At 36.7% G+C, this 20497-nt stretch overlaps 4 protein-coding genes across 4 annotated transcripts; 2 read left to right on the forward strand and 2 right to left on the reverse strand.

The window, feature by feature from the left end:
• Positions 1 to 190: 190 nt before the first annotated feature.
• On the reverse strand, positions 191 to 1023 carry GCK72_006352 (uncharacterized protein; the record flags this gene model as incomplete). Its single annotated transcript, XM_003113854.2, has 4 exons — positions 191 to 334; positions 578 to 638; positions 684 to 888; positions 945 to 1023. The coding sequence occupies 4 exons, from the start codon at positions 1021 to 1023 to the stop codon at positions 191 to 193; spliced, it is 489 nt and encodes a 162-aa protein (XP_003113902.1).
• A 4514-nt stretch (positions 1024 to 5537) lies between these two features.
• GCK72_006353 (uncharacterized protein) lies at positions 5538 to 6743 on the forward strand (the record flags this gene model as incomplete). Its single annotated transcript, XM_053725592.1, has 4 exons — positions 5538 to 5657; positions 6180 to 6403; positions 6457 to 6531; positions 6584 to 6743. 4 exons carry the CDS (start codon positions 5538 to 5540, stop codon positions 6741 to 6743), a joined length of 579 nt encoding a protein of 192 aa, XP_053589786.1.
• A 426-nt stretch (positions 6744 to 7169) lies between these two features.
• Positions 7170 to 9642, reverse strand: GCK72_006354 (uncharacterized protein; the record flags this gene model as incomplete). Its single annotated transcript, XM_003113350.2, has 12 exons — positions 7170 to 7256; positions 7308 to 7439; positions 7482 to 7558; positions 7603 to 7774; positions 7822 to 7974; positions 8159 to 8348; positions 8398 to 8507; positions 8556 to 8769; positions 8819 to 8923; positions 8971 to 9092; positions 9141 to 9235; positions 9588 to 9642. 12 exons carry the CDS (start codon positions 9640 to 9642, stop codon positions 7170 to 7172), a joined length of 1512 nt encoding a protein of 503 aa, XP_003113398.2.
• Positions 9643 to 13050: 3408 nt separating this feature from the next.
• Positions 13051 to 18007, forward strand: GCK72_006355 (uncharacterized protein; the record flags this gene model as incomplete). Its single annotated transcript, XM_003113567.2, has 9 exons — positions 13051 to 13169; positions 13959 to 14056; positions 15351 to 15532; positions 16077 to 16373; positions 16419 to 16592; positions 16641 to 16758; positions 17119 to 17252; positions 17335 to 17438; positions 17905 to 18007. The coding sequence occupies 9 exons, from the start codon at positions 13051 to 13053 to the stop codon at positions 18005 to 18007; spliced, it is 1329 nt and encodes a 442-aa protein (XP_003113615.2).
• Between the last annotated feature and the right edge of the window lie 2490 nt (positions 18008 to 20497).

Genomic DNA, 20497 nt, shown 5'->3' on the forward strand with positions numbered 1-20497 from the left:
ACCAAAATTCAAAATAAATGAAGTAAAAAATGACAAAGTATCTCAAGAAGAAATTACAAATCAAAAAATCATGGATGGGTACCAGTAACAGAAAATACAAGAAGATTGGTCGAAAAAGGGTTTGGAATGGTTAGGGCATTTTCAGAGAACAAGAAAAGGGTAATTATACATGAGAAGGCGAGTAAAACATTCAGCAACAATCGGTGAGATGCTGGTCGACCAGTGGATTTCCAGTGAACAGGAAGTACCCGACGGCTTCTCCGACAACAATTGACAAGATCAAATTCATGTTGTATGTCATGACGATGAGCATGAGAGCGTACGCGAGAAGAGCCTGAAAATATATTCTTTTTTTGTTGTTTAAAATCGAATTTCCTATATCCAACAGTGTTAGTACAATTAGTTTGTGGTAAATAATAAGAATTCGCGTCAGTGCTCTCAGAGAATATCAAGTAGTGAACATAGATATTTTCCCATCAACAAGGTTTCCGCATATTTGTTGAAAAGTTGATCAACGCTCGGTTTCAAAGCATTTTTTCAATGAACATTTATTTATTTTTTAAAGTTAATTACAAACCTGAAGACCGTAGAGAGCTCCTTGAGCGAGGCGGTACGAAGTGAATAATCGTCTAGTGAACCTGAAATTGTTTACATTCTCAAAAGTGAGAGTACTTCTGACTCACCCAGAGAGTTGAACGAGCGGAGCGATGTGAACCGAATCTTCGGAAATCGTGTCACCTCCACTATTCTGTGGATTCGTGATGGATGCTTCGGCATGTCTTTGTTGTCTCTTTTGATTATTCCAGACGGCAAGGAAGTAACGGAATGATTTGATGGCTTCGTAGAGAATGCACAGAAGGAAGCTGATGAGCATGGAAACTGCCATTCCTGTAAATTTATTCATTTTTGCTAGTTTTTTAAAGCTTAAAAATATAATTTCTCACCAGAAAACGATCCAGTTTTCCACCAGCTGAAGAGAATTTTCTCTCTTTCACCGAAATGCAGAGACATATCCATGTCCATCGCCTGTAAATCAATACTGATGTTTCCGGTGAAAGAAAGCGAAAAGAGCACAGAGAGACACAGCTAGACGAGGTTGATGATTAGATAGCAGGATGTTTGTTTGCATTTGTCGAACGTGTCACATGAAGTTCGACATAAGAAAGTCGTTCCAACAAAAAAATCACGAAAAGAGAGTAAAAATCAATGGAAAAGTAGGAAAAGTGAAGGATGAAGGGGTTAGGTTGGTCAGTGTACGAGAGAAATGTTTGAATTCTTTCATCGTGTCGATTTACGAGAGACACACTCCGAGTCATTCGTCGTCTGCGTCTCTCTGCTTCAGCGTGACGAAGCACCTGCTCTAGTCAGGAAAAAGACAGAATGGAATGTGGGAAAAGTTCAATAAAACATGGTGGGAGAATGATTCAATTAAAACAAAGATAGAAAATCAGACTGTCGGAGGATTGACTATCTTTTTTGAGCAATACTCCTGTCGCGAAAACTTTGTTGTTACTCGTGGTCTATATTCAAAGCCTAAAGTTTTACAATTTACTAGGGAAGGATCCCAAGTCAAGATGGAGTTACGGGTCGGGACCTATATTGTTGGAAAGGAAATCGGCTGGGATTTCCAAAACAAGTTTCAAATTTTGCTAAACGCCTATAGGAATCGAGAAAATTGAGCTCAAAGTTCAGCTCTGATCTCGATTCTTAACCATATAAATCGATCGAGTGGGGGCTTAGCGCGAGCTACTTTCTTCTCTCCCCAGATAATCCACGTTTTCCAACGGTTGGATGGTCAGGTGGGTAAGAGGTTGGGTTGGGGAGCAAGTGGTCAGGGTTCGGTTCCTCTACACGCTATTCGTTTTTTTTCTTTTTTCTTTTTTGATTTTCTTCTTTTCTGGAAATACATTTTATATATTTTGTGGTTCTTCAAAAAAAAGTTTGTTCCTCTTTTTTTGATTGAAGTATAGAAAGAGCTTATTTCAGAAATTCGCAAACAATTTTGCGAAAACTACTTCTGTGTATTTGTTAGGCTTTTATTAAAACACATGAAGAACCACAAAATAGATAAAATGTATTTCCAGAAAAGAAGAAAATCAAAAAAGAAAAAAGAAAAAAAAACGAATAGCGTCTAGAGAAACCGAACCCTGACCACTTGCTCCCCAACCCAACCTCTTACCCACCTGACCATCCAACCGTTGGAAAACGTGGATTATCTGGGGAGAGAAGAAAGTAGCTCGCGCTAAGCCCCCACTCGATCGATTTATATGGTTAAGAATCGAGATCAGAGCTGAACTTTGAGCTCAATTTTCTCGATTCCTATAGGCGTTTAGCAAAATTTGAAACTTGTTTTGGAAATCCCAGCCGATTTCCTTTCCAACAATATAGGTCTCGACCCGTAACTCCATCTTGACTCGGGATCCTTCCCTAGTTAGAAGTCTGAAAAGGATCAATTGCTTTTGGAAGAAAAAACATTGATGAGTTTGGTTTTCTGATTCTAAAGTCGATGAACGGTCTAGCATATTTCATTGCCTGCTCACATTACTGTAATTAAATGAGGTACTGTAACTGTCACCCCCAATCATTATAATTCACAACTTCTTCCCCTATTCTCAACAAGTTTCCTCATTGACCGAGTGGTCTAATCCAATTAAACAAAAGATAATCCAAAGTATACCGTCTGTTGCTCCAAGAGACTACGAATACAATTGTTTTTGTAGGTGTCTGTGAAGGCGGCACATGTTTTATTCTTACCATTAGTGCAATGTTTGCTCAATTCATTAGTTTTATTGCTACGCATCCCAATCAGAAAAGAAGAAATGTCTGTCAAAAGATTACGAAAGGAAACGACGAATGTTCACCAGACGCACTTACTCTATCCACTAATCCCCTGCATACAGTTTTTGAAAATACGTTTATCGGTTCGCCGCTCTTTCTCTCTCCACACCTGCATACATGAGTTCAAGTGGGAACCAATGGATTTAATGCTAAAAGAAGATGATGATCGAGATGAAAAGAGGGTCAACAAGGGGCTCCCGCATTTCGGCCTTTTAATTAACCGATTTTATGATAATTCGAAAAATGGGAACACCTGAATAACGATTTAGATGAGGTATTTTTTCATTTCTAAACTGTCCTGAATAAAAGCGATGTGAAACAGTTTCTAGTTGTTATCTATTCTTTTTTTAAACTTTCAGCGGTTTTTTTTAGAATACAACCGTCAGCCACCAAGAGCCATCAAGAAGTATTACCATATATCTATAAAAAACAACGAATGTCATCTGGAAATTCTGGAAATTCATCATTCAAACGACGCATCATGTCGCAACTTAAGCAGAAGAACCAATCTACCACAGGTCTTGAAAATTTCGGGTACATCGAATGAAGAAAACTGTACATTTACTCAAGCTTGAAAATGGACTCCGAGACTTAAAGATTTCAGCAAGTTGAATACATTTTTAGAGGAATTTGGCAAGAAACTAAATGGAATGATTGAGTGATTAAGTGATTCTTGGATGAGAACTGTTTGTTCAAAAAACTCTATAGTGCTTTCAGATATATCAAGCCCTCACAACCCGGCCCAATCCACTGGCATTTCTCCATTCTTTCGATATCTCATTTCTTCTATTTCCACACCAATTTATCTTCAAAACATCTTCTCATTAAATCTTGTTTTCAAACTATATAGCATTTCATACGAATAATTAACTATCGATGAGCCGTCAAAACATCCTCCAGATTGTAGACAATCAGAGCTTCAATACGACTACTAAAGCTGCTTCCACGGTAGGGAAATCCGTCAACTAATTGGGAATAATTGCTCTCTATATTTTTGTTATGTATTGTGAGGGTGGGTGTTTTGACACAAGACACGATGAAGTAATAATTCTGAAGATGATGATGATGATGTTATTGCTCACCGCTGGATACTTTCTTGCGGTGAGTAAGAAGACAATGGATAAGTCAGAAGGTGTCAAATGTTCAAAGTGCCCAGAAGGAAAGCGTTAATTAAGTGTGAATCCATAAACGGAAGCTACTTTTTTCATTGTGTTCTTTGTTTTACTTTTGATGACGTGGCAACTTGTTCATTTTGCACAGTAGGGTCTCTCAACTCCATTAGTAATAAGTTAGGGGAAGCTGTATGTCTACTCAACATAATAAGTTAAAAGCCTTCTAGCGCTTCGGCCGTCTATAATGCAATAATAGTCGTCTTCTTCGTCTTCGTCTTCTGCTCAATTTCTTCGTTTAGTTCATTTTCCTTTTTGAAGATATACAGTGATAGTGTGGGAGGGAAACAAGTTGTTAGAAGTGGTGAACATCTGTGGAAAGGTTCAAATTGCTCATTGCACAATGACCATTACCCTCCGAGTGTATTCTCAACATGTTCACACTTATTATGAGCGTCTCAATCGTATTGTATTGTAACAAAAACACGTAATTAGGGAATGATGAGATGGGGGGAAAGGTCGGCTGAGGTGACAAGAATATATACCCGGATACAAGTGAAAACAACTGGATTATTCATTTGGATTGCAATTTAGATCACACTTTCAGAAAAGTGGTGAAGCTCTGTTGCTACCGTAAGACTTAAAACAAAGAGGTTACATAAAAAAGAAAGAATCCAGCGAGAACAACTTGAAAATGTATCTCTGTGTCACAATGCCCCGTCTCAAGGATGTTATTAATTATCGAATTTAACAAAAAAGTTGTTCGAAGAAGAACATTTTCGTGGATCTGAAAAATAGTAAAACAAAACCCAAAATTACTCACTACTGTTCTTTTCAGGATACCAACAAGGGAAATTTTTAGTTATAGAACTGGAATCTCAATTTTCTTTTTCAGAATTCCAATTTATTTCTGTAGCTTTCTCACAAGAAACTGAAACTTTAAACTTTTCAATCTACTACAATTGTAGCAGAGGACTCGATATCCAGCATCCTCAGCCTTTCTTTACCAAATGTTTCCTTGAATTTGAGTAAATATTCTGTGACATTTCACTTAGTTTCTCGCAATTCTAATCCCATTTTTTCGTAACATCGTGCTCTCTGTGAAACCTGACGTAATCGTGGAGATGACTAAAAATGTATGTGCCTTCTGATTTTGACTTAAATCCCTTTTGATTTCCCATTTTTCACCATTAAAACATTACTATGCGTCCTTCGTTTTCTGACGAATTCGATATGTTTTGTAGTACCGGATTACAGATGAGGAAATTCAGAAAGACACCTTCTTTTTTTGACGTCTCCACTCTCATCAAGTAGTTGTTTACCCTATTCCGCCTACTACAACTTTGCCCAAGGCTATACTGTCATTCATAATCATTATCTCTCTCATCAACTCTTTTTTATTCTTCCTCTTATTCACCACTTTCCTCTTCTACTATAGAGCCCTTCCCCTCTTCTATTCGCCGACTCCGCCCACTCTGACGACGTCGGATGCTCCGCCCACTCTTAAGTCTCCTACAGAACAATATTACCGAGTTACCCCATTTTCACACTCTGCTCAATACGAAAAGTTCCCAAAAAGGCTTCATGAAAATGATAAATACAACTTCAAGTTTCTCAATTGATGATCTACTTCGCGGACATTCAAATGAGATTCAACGTATTCTGAAGCTAGATGAATCGTCAACTAATTCTCAATCCAGTTCAGATGAAGTGAGTTTGATTCCGAAAATTTAAGTGAATAACATTTTTTTTCGTTGGAATTCTGAATTCCCAGTTCAATTTGCTTTTCTCTCTATCATATGTTATTGAGATAATTGTTCAGATTAAATAATCAACTAATCATTGTTTTTGGTGCTTTCGTCCTGAGATATTTTCTTGTTTTGTTTGAATTTAAAGAAAGGATACGGTAGTTACAAATGTTGTAATCATACCTTTCGAAAGCGGTGCTCCGTGAGCAATCCACTTGTCACCTTCATACTTGAATTTGCATCTTGTTTCTACCCGCAAATTTAGTACCTGTGAACTTACTTAAATTTCAGGAACTTATAGCTTCTCATGCATAAAACTGTCTTATCTAGATCCCCTATTCTCTTCCAAGTTCTCGGAATGAAGTGGTTCTGAGGTTGTCGAAGACACTTTTTCTGTGTTTCTCAATTCAATCAGTAAGACAAAAACTAATTCATAAATCTATATCTCTCCACTCATCATTATCTCATCCAACTTGTTTTCCAGAACTCTGAGAAACCATCAATGTCCATGATTTCTCTTCCGATATCGAGTGATATTGCTCCAAATATAGCCCCTGCTCTCTCTGAACAACTATGGCTTGCTGCAGCTGCATTCCCAATCGAACACAGTCTTTTGTTGGCTCAACGCAATGGAGTTTTCCCCGGTTTTTGGTCAACTGCCGATCAGATTCGATTGTCAAATGCATCAAAAGCGTACAGAAGATTAAGGTTGGAATGGTAATTGTGTCAGATCTGAAAAATCCATAAATTCTGTATTTCAGTTCCCGAAGGAAGGCTCGAACAGTGTTCAGTGATCAACAACTTCAAGGGTTGGAGAGAAGATTTGAGTCCCAGAGGTTTGTTAATGAATTTTTTGCAGGTTCAAATATAGTTTAATTTCAATTTCAGATACCTGAGTACTCCTGAAAGAATCGAGTTGGCAAATGCATTGAATCTGAGTGAGACTCAAGTCAAAACATGGTTTCAAAATAGACGAATGAAGCATAAGAAAGTGGTGAGAAAGGATGACAACAGTGTGGACGATGGGCATGATAACGAAAGCGAATGAATGAAATTAAATACATTTCCACCGGTAACTTATATCTTTCATGATAACTTCCTCATTCTATTGATCTTTTTGACTTTTTTCTCAAATAAAGAACACTCGACTCTCAATGTTCTCATCATATCAAAACGATATTTTAGAAGTCACTTGTCAGATTAGTTTTTCAGGTTCTAGATAATAGTTGTTTTTCAATGAAAAAGATGTTGAAAACAAACATAGTAAATCGGAAGAAAGTGTCTTGATTTACGAAAGGGTTTCAGGGAATATAAGAGACCAGAATCTGATCATCAGATATTGGATCAAAAACATTTGGAATGTCATTTCGACACTTCAAGACAACCGAGGCCCTCTTTTCGGATAAATTATTGTCTGGTACATTTATTTCTTCATTAAAAAGTTATCCGATTCATAGGAATGAAGCAGATAAAACTATTCAAAATGAGTGAACTGGCAAGTTCCGAAGTTCCACATGTTGATACTTCTACTCGTCGAATGATCGGTCCACAAGAGTGGACGCTGAAAAAATGAAAATAGAAAATAGAAAAACAAGACACATTTGAGATATACCGAATCCATAGAAATTTCGCATCCAGGAGCCTTAATAACGTGAAGTCTGAAAAAGTTTTTTTGAATATCCTTGATGTTGAACTGGTCATGGTAAATCGGACTTCCTTGTGTTTCTCCGTACAGCATATCGACCTGAAAATGGATTCTTTATATAGGATAAATTCACAAAATTACCAATGTGCTCTCTTTTCCAGCAACTCTAAAAGTGAACTTTGTTAGTTCATTGACTCCTGGAAGAGGATGAGCTTCATCTAAAAATTGGAGGGTTTAAGTGAAAGAGATTGTAATATTCTACCAGATTCCGGGCTGATATAAAATCCTTCGTTTAGAAAGAAGTCAACCATTTCCGAGAGAGGCGCACTCTTATAATCTTCCATTCTTTTATCTGAGAACCACAAACGGAACCAATGACATTTTTCAACATTCAGAGTGAACCTTTTGAACGCTTTTCCAGACCATTGAGTATTCTGAAGATGACTGAGACGATAAATTGTCGAAATAAACGAAATTTTACCGGAAAATTGACAGTATATGATCCAACAGAAACCTTCTGAAACATTGCATTCGTTGGTTTCCGTCTCCCACCGGCTCTCCATCCGACAACTGGTTCACAAGACTTCACAAGATTTCCAATTTTTTTGTCAGTCCATGTTTTGTCTTTTAAGTACTGAAAAAGAACTTTAGGAGAATCAATCTCCGTGTTAATAAAATTTTGAAAATATTTCAGCAGTATATCGCAGAGTCCAAGTGTACCAGTTAGCAAGAAAATATTTTGCATAGATTGGAAAAGTAAGAAACGCATTTAGAATGCTCGTTTTCGAGGAAAGATTTTCCTACTCAATCGAACTCACAGCAAGCAAATCAATCGACTTCGGAGTTTTTCGAGATTTAACAGGAGGAAGATAATCAGTTGGACTGAGCGATGAATTCCACGCAGAGCCGTCATCGAACCATTTAGGATAATTATCTGGAGTCTTTTTGACTCCTTCTCGGAAAATTGGATAGAATTCTCCTCCGATTTTGTTGATTTGACACATACGACTGAAAAAAAGTATAGGAGATAAAAAATCAATTAGTTGTAAAGTGAAACCTGTTTGTCAAAATGAGTAACTCCTTGCCCGTCAAATCAAAACCAAAAGTGATTCCTTTCTTGCTCTCTTCCATGAATTCAGAATGAGATTCTGGTTCAGAATTCAACACCTAAACCTCTAATTTGGCTGAAAATATAAGAGTTTCTGAATAACTTACACGCAGTTTCGATTGACGATTGTTATCTATTTCAAACTCCAAACGGTTTTTCATCCAGAACTTTGACTCTTCTGCACCGCCCTCTTTCTTCAAAATAATCTTCTTGGCGTGTGGATAGAATTTGGCATATTCTTTCTCGCACATATCCTCTTCGGAAGTTTTGAAATTCAACGCTTGGTTGTATGATTGTTCCGTAATTGGACAGACGTAGATTCTGAAACAGTAATTTAGAGCTGAGAAAAGGAGAAATAATTGAAACTTACGCATGACAGTATTTCGGTGGCCATGTTGAAACATAAAAGATCCCATTTTCGAGATCGTGCTGATTGATTTTCCAAACTGACGCCCATGTTGGACGGTAGTTTTCTCTAAAAACAACAGGTTGAAAGTCGCTTTTCAACATTCAACTGCTTACAAATTGCTCGTTTGAACTTGATATTCTCCGTGAAGGATTGAAACTGGTTCATCAGTTGGAATTTCAATATCACCACCATTAGGGATAATGGCCGGGGCTCCGGCAACTGCGAGAAACAGTCCCTGAAAAGAAATCAGTTTGATTGGAACATTAACAATTGGCAAACTTACACAAGCTTTGAAAATCAAACTCGTTTTCATCATAATTGTGGAATAACTCGACTCGCGGTGGAATCTGATTTGAAGCATCGACCACGTGGCATGATCTGAGAAACTCACGCTGGAACTTTTTTTTGTTCAGAGACTGTTCACGTGAATATTGACAATTAAATCTTATTTTTACGATGTCCTGAACTATGTAGTTCTTATTAGAGAAGGCCTTCGAGCGGTGGAGTTATGTATAGGACGTAGCCTACATATGTATATCATTGGAAAACTGAAAAACCGCTGCTTTCAAATATATATTCAGTTTTTGCCCTCGAGACCTAGTATTCGAGAAAAACAAGGTCAAGGTTTTCTGACAAGTCATTACATTACCGACGTGTTAAAAATATCTGCAGCGTTAGTTTTCAGCTCCGTTGTGCGAATTGATACTGTAATTAGGAGTATTTCAGTAACCTCTGAACTGGTCCTCCACTCCTTGTCCATTATGTTCTCCTGAACCGAAGAACATTTTCTCTGGAAGTTGAACTTTGCAAAATCCAATCAACACCACTAGACACTGCTCAAACAATCAAATTTCCTGTTCATTGTGACGTCTCTTGATTTGTTTTGTCAGCTGCAAGTATCTCTCAATGTCAAAGTTTTCCTCCACTTTAATCCAAAAAAACTTTTCAATTAAACTTCAGAAGCAGTTCTTTGTGTACTGAAATCAGATTGGAATGGAAAATTTAGAGTAAATTATTCTCCACTGTCAATGATTTTTTGTATTCAGTGGAAAAAATCTTGTATTAGAGAAAAAAACTAGTTGCGGTTTCAGATGACAAACCATGTGCTCATATAAATTTTGGTTGAAGTCAACTAATAGTATTACTTTTCGAAAAACCTAGATTTCTCATAAATCAAAACAACCGCGTACACATGTCAGAACTTTTGTTCAGATTATCCTCTCAGCCGATTTGTTCGTTCTTTTTTTGTTTTTGGTTCTCCGTTTAATTTGATCTTTTCACTTTACTTTTTTCACTAAAAGTTGGTCAATTCTGATTTTTTTCCTAAAGCTGCGATTAGTTTAAAAAATGAAATGAGCAGATCACCGACGAGTACTAAATTCAAAAATCCTAATCAATTTGTGAATCTTTTCTAGTGTAAGTCTTGTCAGATTGCACCGTTGATCGTCTCAATTTAGTATATACAATACCAGATCAGTATTCTTGAAAATAATCGAAAAAAGAGGAAGTGAAACCTTTTGAAATTCAAAATCGAAATCTTATTCTCATCTCGATGAACTAGTATTTCACTTCCTTTTCGTCGTAGTTTCTCCTCCCTTTTTCTTCGAATACTATGCATTTATCGCATCACGTCAGTGAGTCAGTGAGTCGCTAATCGCGGCAGGCGGCCCCGTTAAATCGTCTTCTCGTTTTTGCTCCATTCCTTCAGAAGACGTGCCTTCTCTTCTTTTTTCGTATCGATCCCTCAATATGGAAGGCACCGCGTCCTCGTTTCAACTACCCCCGACATCGGGCACAACCCCTCCTTCCCACTCGTTTTCGTCGTCGTCGTCCGTCTTCTTCTTCTTATTCTGCTTCGTCTTCTTTTTCTTCTTTTCTTTCCTTTTTCTGCTGGTTTTTGCGAGAAAGAGTGTATGCGAGAAAAGCCAGTTGAAGAAAGAAAAAGAAGAAGAAGCGGTGGGCTCGGCGGCGGAGCACACTCACTTCTTCTCTCTTTCTCTCCCCACGACGACGCCAACCAGCCTCCAGCTTCTCACTAAAACGTTTTCTTTTTCTGCTTCGTCGTGCTCTCGACCAAACTGCTAAGGACTATAAAATATTGAATAGGTGGTAGTGCAGGCACTTTTTTTTTGTTTTTGGTTCCGAAAGCTCTCCAATATTCTAGGAATTCTCCTCTCAGCCCGATTTTCTGATTTTCGATTTATACCGAAATGATGAAATGAGAAAAATATCAGGTACCTGGGATATTAAATAATCAACTTTATTAATCAAAACTACCTATTCTGTACCTCATCTTGCTACACCTTCTTAGATTCTCTATCCCATTTTATCCAGTTAAATATCCCCCACCCTTCCTAATATCATTCTACTTTGGTCTCGTTTCCACCCATTTCCAGTGGTCAATTATGCCTAAAACGAGAACGAATTGAAATTTAACTAATGGCTCGAAGATGGGACCTCTTCTTCGAAACCGAGAGAATTGACCTTTCACCCAAATTAAAATTACATGAGCTCTCGGGAAGAAAGATGTCAGAAAAAGTGCGTGGGAAGATAGAGAGAGTGAGGGTAATTTCAAATTTCGAAGGAAAAGAAGAGCCTTTTTTTGATTACTGGAATGAAGAAGGCGTTGAGAGATATAGAGATTTGGGATGTTGGGAAAATAGTCTGATTTCATTTTTGATTTTTTAATCTGAAGAGAATTAAAGCTTTTTGACTCCAAATTGATACGATACTAGCGAATAACTGTTCTGAATTAGAACCGCATTTTCTTTTTTCTACTCTAGAAAAGATAATATTGGTTCTATTTCATGCATGTTCCGTTTCTGATTCAGGCCAGAAATCTCCTTTTTCGTAGCCAAAATTTTATATCTAAGAAGTTATTACTTTCATTAGTAATAGTTATATAATGATGTCGGGTATACCTCCGATAATTTTTTGTATCCAAAATAGACTTCAATAATTCATTTCTAGTAAATTATCGAAAACTCAGCATTTCTCACCAATTTCGTCTCTGTTCACCAATTGAGAAACTAATCAGAACTCTCACCTCTGACACGCAAAACCTCGATAATCCACTTTCCCAGCATCCTTTTCAAATTAAAAATAAATTATATTCCCATGCTTCCATGAAATCAAATTCTGCAATATTCTCTCTATCCCGAATCGGAATCATTATTCAAAGCCATGGGAATTGAGAATGTAACCACTGGCAGCCTTCGGAGCAAAGCATTTGCATGTTTGCATTCAGCACTTCTTCTTTTTTTCACCTGCCCTTCATTCCCCTCTTTTTTCTCTCTTCTTCTGACGACGTCGGAACAAAAATCAATCAGCTTTTACTTCAAGCGGTCCTCGTTTCTCTTTTCGTGTGCCCATTCGTATTATCATTCAACGCTTCTCTCCTTTTTTTCGTCGCTTTTGAATTGGCTAGCTGTTTTTTTGCCATCTCTGAATTTGAACGAATAAAAAAAGCGAAAACAGAAAACTAAAACTAAAAAAAAAGAAGAAAAAAGAAGCCAATGAAGCCAAGAAGATGTTCAATTTAAATTCAAATTCTCTATTTCTTCTTCCAAAAAAAATTTATTTCTCATAATTATGAATTCAACTCCCATATCCTACGGGATGAGTCAAAAATAGAAGAGGAAAAATGAAGAAAAAGATGTACATTGTGCTCCAAAAGCTAGCTCCGAGATGACCCATGGGATATCAACTTTTTGGATTTTTAAAAAGAAATCTCCTTTTTTCTTCTTGCTCTCTCGGTGACGTTTCCCTTCTTCTTCCCCTTCTTCTGATGATCAAGAGCCGTCCATAGATAATGGGATTATGAAAAAAAATGGGGGAGAAAACTAATCCCGATGTCATAATTTAAGCATGTCATACATAATAATCTTTCTTTTTTCACATCATCATCTATCCCATTTCTCCCTTTCTCATCTCAGTTTTCCCATCAGTCTCTGCCTCGTTTCAGAATATTTTTCTTCTGGAAAAGTAAACAAACCCCGCATCCCTTTTTCTCTGTTTTCTTCTCTGAAAATTCTAATTATTTCGCTTCTGTAAACACATTCCCATTCATTTTTTCCCATTTTCTCTGACTCCGCCTTTTTTGGTCGACCCTCTTCGTAAAACCTTCGAACCTATTCGTTCCCGTTTCACTTCTTCTTTTCTTTCATTAACTTCTTGATCCAATTTCAGTCACCATGGTGAAATTAGACTTCTCGTCGGGAGGCGATGAAGAAAAAGACGAGGATTTGACGAAGGAATTCGTGATGGATGAAGCACCAATGGAAGAGACGGCAACGCAAGTAGTGAAGCAAGTGTAAGTAGAAAAAAGAAAAAAGAAGAAGGAGAAGAGGTTCTTAATCTCACAAGAAATATGGTATCTTTCGAAAATGTAAGAAAAAGAAAAATTTTCGAGACGAAAAACAAAAAGATTATATGAATAGGAAACAAAGATTTGGGTTGATTGACTCATTTAGATTTAGAATAGTCTTATAGAGGATTCGAATTATTATGACTGACATAGGTTCGGAAGAACGTTCGATTTTTCCCATTCATTCTGATTACTGTAGATTCGGAATTTCGGAATATTGAAAAGAAAATATGGGAATAGTATGTAGTCTAACACTTCGATACAGCTATCAATTAGAAAACTCTCAAATTACAAAATGATTCTTAAAAATGATTCTAATAAATGACTGCTTTAGAAGTACACATTATTTTCTGCGAATGCCCTTTTCCATCAGTATTTTTCTCTCTTGAAATTCAATTGCGCCCAAAAAATAATACGACAACATCCATAAAAGTGTATTTTTTTCGTTTAATAGCGATATGTGCTTTCCATTGAAAATTGGCTTCCATAGCCATAATCCCAGTCATTTCTGAGTCAAAAAATTTTTAACTCGAATGGTTTCGAAATCATGAAGAAGAGAAAAGAAGAAACAAAATCCATAAAAAGAGAAAATTCATAAAAATATAAAAAAATCTGTGGGCGATCATAAACATGTTATGTGATGTCAAAGTAAAAAGAACAAAACTGAAATGTTCTTTTTCTTTTTCCGATTGATATATGTGAATGTTTCTGTCACCAATTCCCTCCTTTTTCCAGAGCAACAACGACAAAAGAGACTCTGAAGGATGTGGTTGTGAATAAAGTTATAGATGTCAAGGACGTTGTGAAAGAAAAAGTAATGCAGCAAACTGGGAGTAAGTATTTTTCAATCGATGTTTTATCCGATTTATTTAATTCAAGAAAGTAAAAAAATCAATCCAATCCTATCTCTCCTTGTTCGTCGCTTTTCATTGAATTTGTTTGATTTTCCTCGAACATTTCTTGAAAAATCTTGAAAAAAAGTCTTGTGAGACTGTAAGATGAAAGAAAAAACTCATATAGCTGCCTTTGATGAAGCTCTAAAATTCTTTTCAAAACTTCCTAATGCGAAATCTCGGAAGTTCATCTTGAACTCGCTGACAGAAACCTTTTAAGTCTCGTTGTATTAGCATGTATCTTTTTAACTTCAGCTCTAACGTCATTTATGAGAAGACCACTCGTTGATCAGTATTCTCACAGAAACTCAATTTCGACCATATTGACTGTTTCGTCATCCACTAACTCTTATTTTTCGTAGATTTTGTTTCAAACTTCTGAGCTCCCATCCATATCGTTCATTTGACAAAGTCTGAGAACCAAGAAGTGAACTACCAGACCTCCAAAAACTCCAACTTCCGTGTTCAAATTCCCATACACAACTCAAGTTCATACCAACTTTTAATATCTTTTCCCTCCTTTTCTATGCTTTTTGATCTTCAATCCCTTACTGCCCATCATTTTGAACTCTTTCAAATAATGCCTTCTTTTTCTTCTGAATCCTCGTTTCACAGCTTCTAGGCTGTCGATTGTAATTTGATATTTTGGTGGCAACACACTGAAAACCACAGCCCCAGCCTTTCTCTTTTCGTTTCTATTCCTCCCAAATGCTGTGAATATTTTAGATTTTTTACTTTCGAGTACAGAGAGAAAAGAGAGAAGAGAAAGTAGTATTCAAAGCATTGACGTGTGGAAAGAAGGGACCAAAAGAGAAAAGAATGTGCCAAAAAAGTGGGTGAATGTCCCTGGGGATAGACGAAAAAATTAGTAGGAAGAAAAGAAGCAAGAACAATAACACATTTATCACCGGACACACTACGAAGAGTTAGTTCGTTTATGAGTTGACTCGAATGGACAACAAACAGTGGTAGTGGTGACGAAAATAATTAAAAGAGAAAAGAGAATTCTAGCAGTGAAGGGATGAAAACAGTGGATAAACGAATAAGATTCATTTATCTTCTCTCTTCTTTTTCTCTCTATTAGTACTTCATCAATGTCCAGAATTGTACGAAAAAAAGAGAAATGACCAGTGACGAATAGTTTGGAGAAGAAGATTGGAAAATAAAAGATAAATGAGCAATATCCATCTCTTTTTTTCTTTCGTTTTATTTTTCGTAAATTTGAAAATTGCAGTGCCTGAATGGGCATTCGTCTTCCTCGGATTCGTATTTATCTTGCTCGTCCTCGCGTGTGCCTTCTTCATCATCCGCAAGTTATTCGGAAAGAAACGACATGGAGAGAAAAACAAAAAAGGGGGATTGAAAGGATTCTTTGGTAAAGGACAAGATGTTGTCGATGGAAAAAATATTCAAGGGGTATGTTTCTTCGATAATAAGGAGGGGATAAATGTTATAATGTCCTTGTGATAGAAGGGAGGATAATTGGTTCTTGAGCATTCCAGCAGTTCTCTGAAAGAGCGACAATCGGCTTGGTAAATAGCTGATTCGAAACATAACCAATCTGTAAAATATGGTATTAAAACTATCATGAAAACCTGTGCAGTCATCGCCCTGATAGATCGCCCTGATAGAACTAGATTTTGTTTGTGAACCATCCTTATCAAAATCGATAAGAATGTTATTTGATGTGAATTGCAACTTTTCCCCCTAGAATAACTGGAATAGATCACAGATCGAGTTTGGAGAACTCTCATTCGAACTAGTTCAGGTTTACAATATCATTCTTCTCAACGAACTTCAAAAATCATGACAAAGATGTTAGAATTGTTAATAGAATACAGAATTTTCTAGAATTGAATATTCTATTAGTAAGAACATTCGATTCAAATGTTTTTTAAAACTGAAGTAAACTTGACAAAACCAGTTTCAATACGCCATAAATCATTTTTGACGTTTTAAGATGGCTCAAGACTTGGAAGAGCTAGGAGACGCAATGGAACAAAACGAAAAAGCTCAAGCAGAAGAGAAAGAAGAAGTGAAGTTGGGAAGGATACAATACAAGCTTGATTATGATTTCCAACAAGGACAACTGACTGTAACTGTGATTCAAGCGGAAGATCTGCCTGGAATGGATATGTCTGGAACATCTGATCCATATGTTAAACTGTATTTATTGCCGGAAAAGAAGAAGAAAGTTGAGACGAAAGTTCATCGGAAAACACTCAATCCAGTATTCAATGAGACTTTCATTTTTAAAGTGAGCAATGAGATTTCAGAATATGTAAAAAGGAACACATTTTAGGTAGCATTCAATGAGATCACTGCAAAAACACTTGTGTTTGCTATCTACGATTTCGACAGATTCAGTAAGCACGACCAGATTGGACAAGTTTTAATTCCACTTGGAAAGATTGATTTGGGACAAGTAATCGAAGAATGGAAGGATATTGCACCACCTCCAGATGACAAAGAAGCCGTGAGAGAATGGTTTTGGAGACTGAAAAATGCGGAATTTTGATTTCAGGAAAAGAGTCTCGGAGATATTTGTTTCTCACTTCGATACGTCCCAACTGCTGGAAAATTGACAGTTGTTGTGCTTGAAGCAAAGAATCTCAAGAAAATGGACGTCGGTGGTCTATCAGGTACTTTTCATCATTTTAAGACTAACAGTAAACTCTAACTAATCTCGAAATTCACTGAAAACTGAAAGAATCTATTCTGAAATTTCGAAGATCCGTATGTGAAGCTGGAAATGTTTGGAGAAGACAAGGGAAAGCGGTTGAAAAAGAAGAAAACGAGTATCAAAAGAAAAACGTTGAATCCGTATTACAATGAAAGTTTTGTATTTGACAAGTTGCCATTGCATAAAATGAAGGTGATCTCGAATGAAATGGCTTGTTTTCTAATCTATAAGAAGTCTCTCTCCTCTTTTTCCCCTGGCTTTTCATCCATTTCTAATCGAATCTAACTTTTTACCTAACATTTTCTCGGGTTTCTTTCAGATCCATATGTCAAGATAGTGTTGATGCAAGGAGGAAAACGGCTGAAAAAGAAGAAAACGTCAATTAAGAAGTGTACTCTTAACCCATATTATAATGAATCATTCAGCTTCGAAGTGCCTTTCGAACAAATTCAGGTGGATGCTTTTTCTAACATGTCTCAACGTTTTCTCTAACTTTTTGTCTGTTCCGACTATTTGGAAATGTTTTTTTTTGCAGAAAGTGTCCCTTATGATCACTGTGATGGATTACGATAAACTCGGATCAAACGACGCCATTGGACGGTGTCTTCTTGGATGTAATGGAACTGGTGCAGAGCTTAGGTTTGTTCATTTTCAGATTTTGAATCTTACAGGTGTTAGAAGTGAAATACTTTGATTTTTTCGATGTAGTAACAATATTCGATGATTTTGTACAAAAAACAGCGAAATGTAAAGAAAATGGTCTCACTTCTTCTTGTTATTACTAGACCAGCCTGTCTCCCCCGCCTTCGGCGGTTGAGCCGGCTGTTTCTCTTCTCTTTCCAAAACGGCTGCGGACAGTGCCTCAGACAAACAGACAAACACCACTTGTCTTTTATATATAAGAATGATGATATCAAATTTCGGTGATTTCCCCATAGATAAATTTATATCACACATCTCATGGTACTGTACTCTAGATACCTCTCGAATTAGCTGGATTAAGAACATTCTAAGAGCAATAATTGAGTAAAATTGCTATGAAATTAAGAACAAATTGATTCTGAAATGCTGTCTGGTCACCGTCTTTACCTTTGTAATATTTCAGGCACTGGATGGACATGTTGGCATCTCCACGTCGCCCAATTGCTCAATGGCATACACTTGGACCAGTTGAGGAAGAAGGAGACAAAAAAGACGACAAGAAATAATTATTTATTTTGTTTCCTCTCCTCACTTCCACTCCCCTGCCTTATCTTTTTCTAAATTTTCACTTTTTTTCTTCATAAATCTTTACCGCTTGTTGGTAACCAAGCCATTTATTCTTCCCGATGTACATAGGATCTAGTTGCTGTCAGTATCCATGCATCAAACTTCTTTTTTGCAATCTAATTCTTCAGAATTCTATTTTTCTTTGGTATAATGTGTAGAAATGAGTAGTAATTTTCAGTGCCAAAGCGGTGAACTGAATATATTTTAATTTGTCTCCCAACATGTTTCTAACTAAATTTATTCTTTTTCTTCCCAGAATTTTCTAATTTATTTGACATTTTCATTTATTTATTCACTAGATGTCTATTTAATGTTTTTCTTCTGTCGGATGTGCTGACATAACTAAATTGCATCGTTTTCACATTCTTATATTTCCTCGTGAATAATAACTAAACTTTGAAAATTAAACACATTTTGAAAGCAAGAATGAAGTATGACATTACCAATTGGTACAGGCAGAAGTATCTACAGTACAGAATGAGGAGAACATTCCCGATGTAAAAACGGTAGGATACTGGGCAAATTGGACGAAACATAGTTGATTTGTGCAACACAGTCAAATTTCATGTAGATTTGCCTAAACTATGCATTTATCTTCTCAAAACATTTCAAGTCAATCGAACAACTTCGATTCATACAGCGTTTGCAGACATCTTTTGGTTAGACCTGAAGTTAGCACGCTTGAAATGTGGACATACGATTACAGTTGCATGTAAAAACGTCAACGTAAATTTCCATGGTTATTATTTCAACAAATCGAGGTGTGCTCCTCCGCAAGAAGAACAAGACTCCTAATTAAAAAAGTTTCGAGTGAGTTGTCCCACCTCTAAAACGATTGACGAAATGAACAGTTAGTTGACATGGCATGTATTGGTTCCCAATATATTCGATTCAAAAGATTAAAATCATTACGGGATGACCGATGTAATCGAAGAAGTTGTCAAAATACCACTCGACGCCATGGATCAAGGAAAAAAGGAGATAGCACTCAAGCAATAAATCAAAAAAAAACAGTTAGATTAAAAGGATCAGAAGAGTGCAACTCTGCAGCAAAAGTGAGCAGACTTGAAATAAATTGGAGGAATTTCAAAAAAAAATTACAGATTCCGAAGAGCTCTAGGTGCCGAGGCCGGAACGCCTCATGGTCGACTCCTGAAGTAAACGCCATATCAACAAGCCTATTTCCTGGTTTAACCCATGTAAAGGGCAATGATTTTTCGGAAGCGTAAGAAAGAACACTCGTTTTCCAACTTTCGACATTATCTTCTTTCAGTATACGAGGCTACGTTTCGATTATCAATGGATTTATTGAAGAGTTGAAGTTTCCGTCGACACCCCGAAAAACTGCCGACTAAAACAAGCATTACTCATTATTCTTCACCGTTTTAGTTCTGTTGTCCAGAGTCTTGTTCCACAACTGGAGAGACAACCTTTTGGAATAATTTTTCTCAGTTTTTGAGCAATTTTACACAAAGATAGCTATTTTGGGAGGAATCTAGAGTACAGTACCATGAGATGTGCGATGTAACTTTTTTTAAGGGGGGAAATCACCTAACTTTGATAACTGGTAATAACAAGAAGAGACGAAACCATTCTCTCCACATTTCCCTACTTTTTTTTGCAAAATCTTCGAAGATTGTTGAAGAACATTTCATCAAAGTATACTGCACACATTACCTGGTTGCACATTTGTTTTAATTTATGCGAGAGAACATTCGTGAGAAACATTACTTCCAAAAGTGTCGGTCATCTGCGAAAGTTGTGTTGAGTTGTTGTCATTTTTGAGGGCGATCTGAGAGCATATAATAACCCCTAACTATTTCTGGTTTTCAGATTTACTGTGTTTTTTTCTCATTTACTCCGACGTCTATGTAGACAACTTCCGGTCACTGATTTTTATATTCAATCGGTAACATGTTTATGTTTTAACATTGAACATTAATGTCCAAGTATGCCGCATTTGCGAATTAGTAAAGTTCTGTCACCGAATGTTTCTGCACAATTATATTCTTAAATGATAGGATAGGTATTTCCACCTGTCATCAGACAAAATCAAAAAAACTATGCAGAAAATCTACAGAGGACCCGGGGCGGGAAAAGTGTCCGGGCCGACAGCAGTTTTAGCCGGCCCGTGGTGGATTTTCTGTATAGTTTTTTTTTATTTTGTCTGATGACAGGTACAAATACCTATCCTTTCATTTGAGCAAGTAACCAAGCCGATACGATTTTTTTTGAACAAAGTTGTTTGATAAAAATCGTCGACCCGGATCGGCCCAGATTGCAAATATAATTATTTTCCCTCTTTTCACATTGAAATTGCGGTAAAATATCAATCAAACTTTGCTGTCCAAATTAAAAACACTTTTGATCGTTTAGATGAAGATCGGGGAGGCTGTAACTATGAACTAGTTTTAATATTAGCTGAATTT

The sequence above is a fragment of the Caenorhabditis remanei genome, chromosome II (genome assembly GCF_010183535.1).
Source record: "Caenorhabditis remanei strain PX506 chromosome II, whole genome shotgun sequence".
Taxonomy (NCBI): domain Eukaryota; kingdom Metazoa; phylum Nematoda; class Chromadorea; order Rhabditida; family Rhabditidae; genus Caenorhabditis; species Caenorhabditis remanei.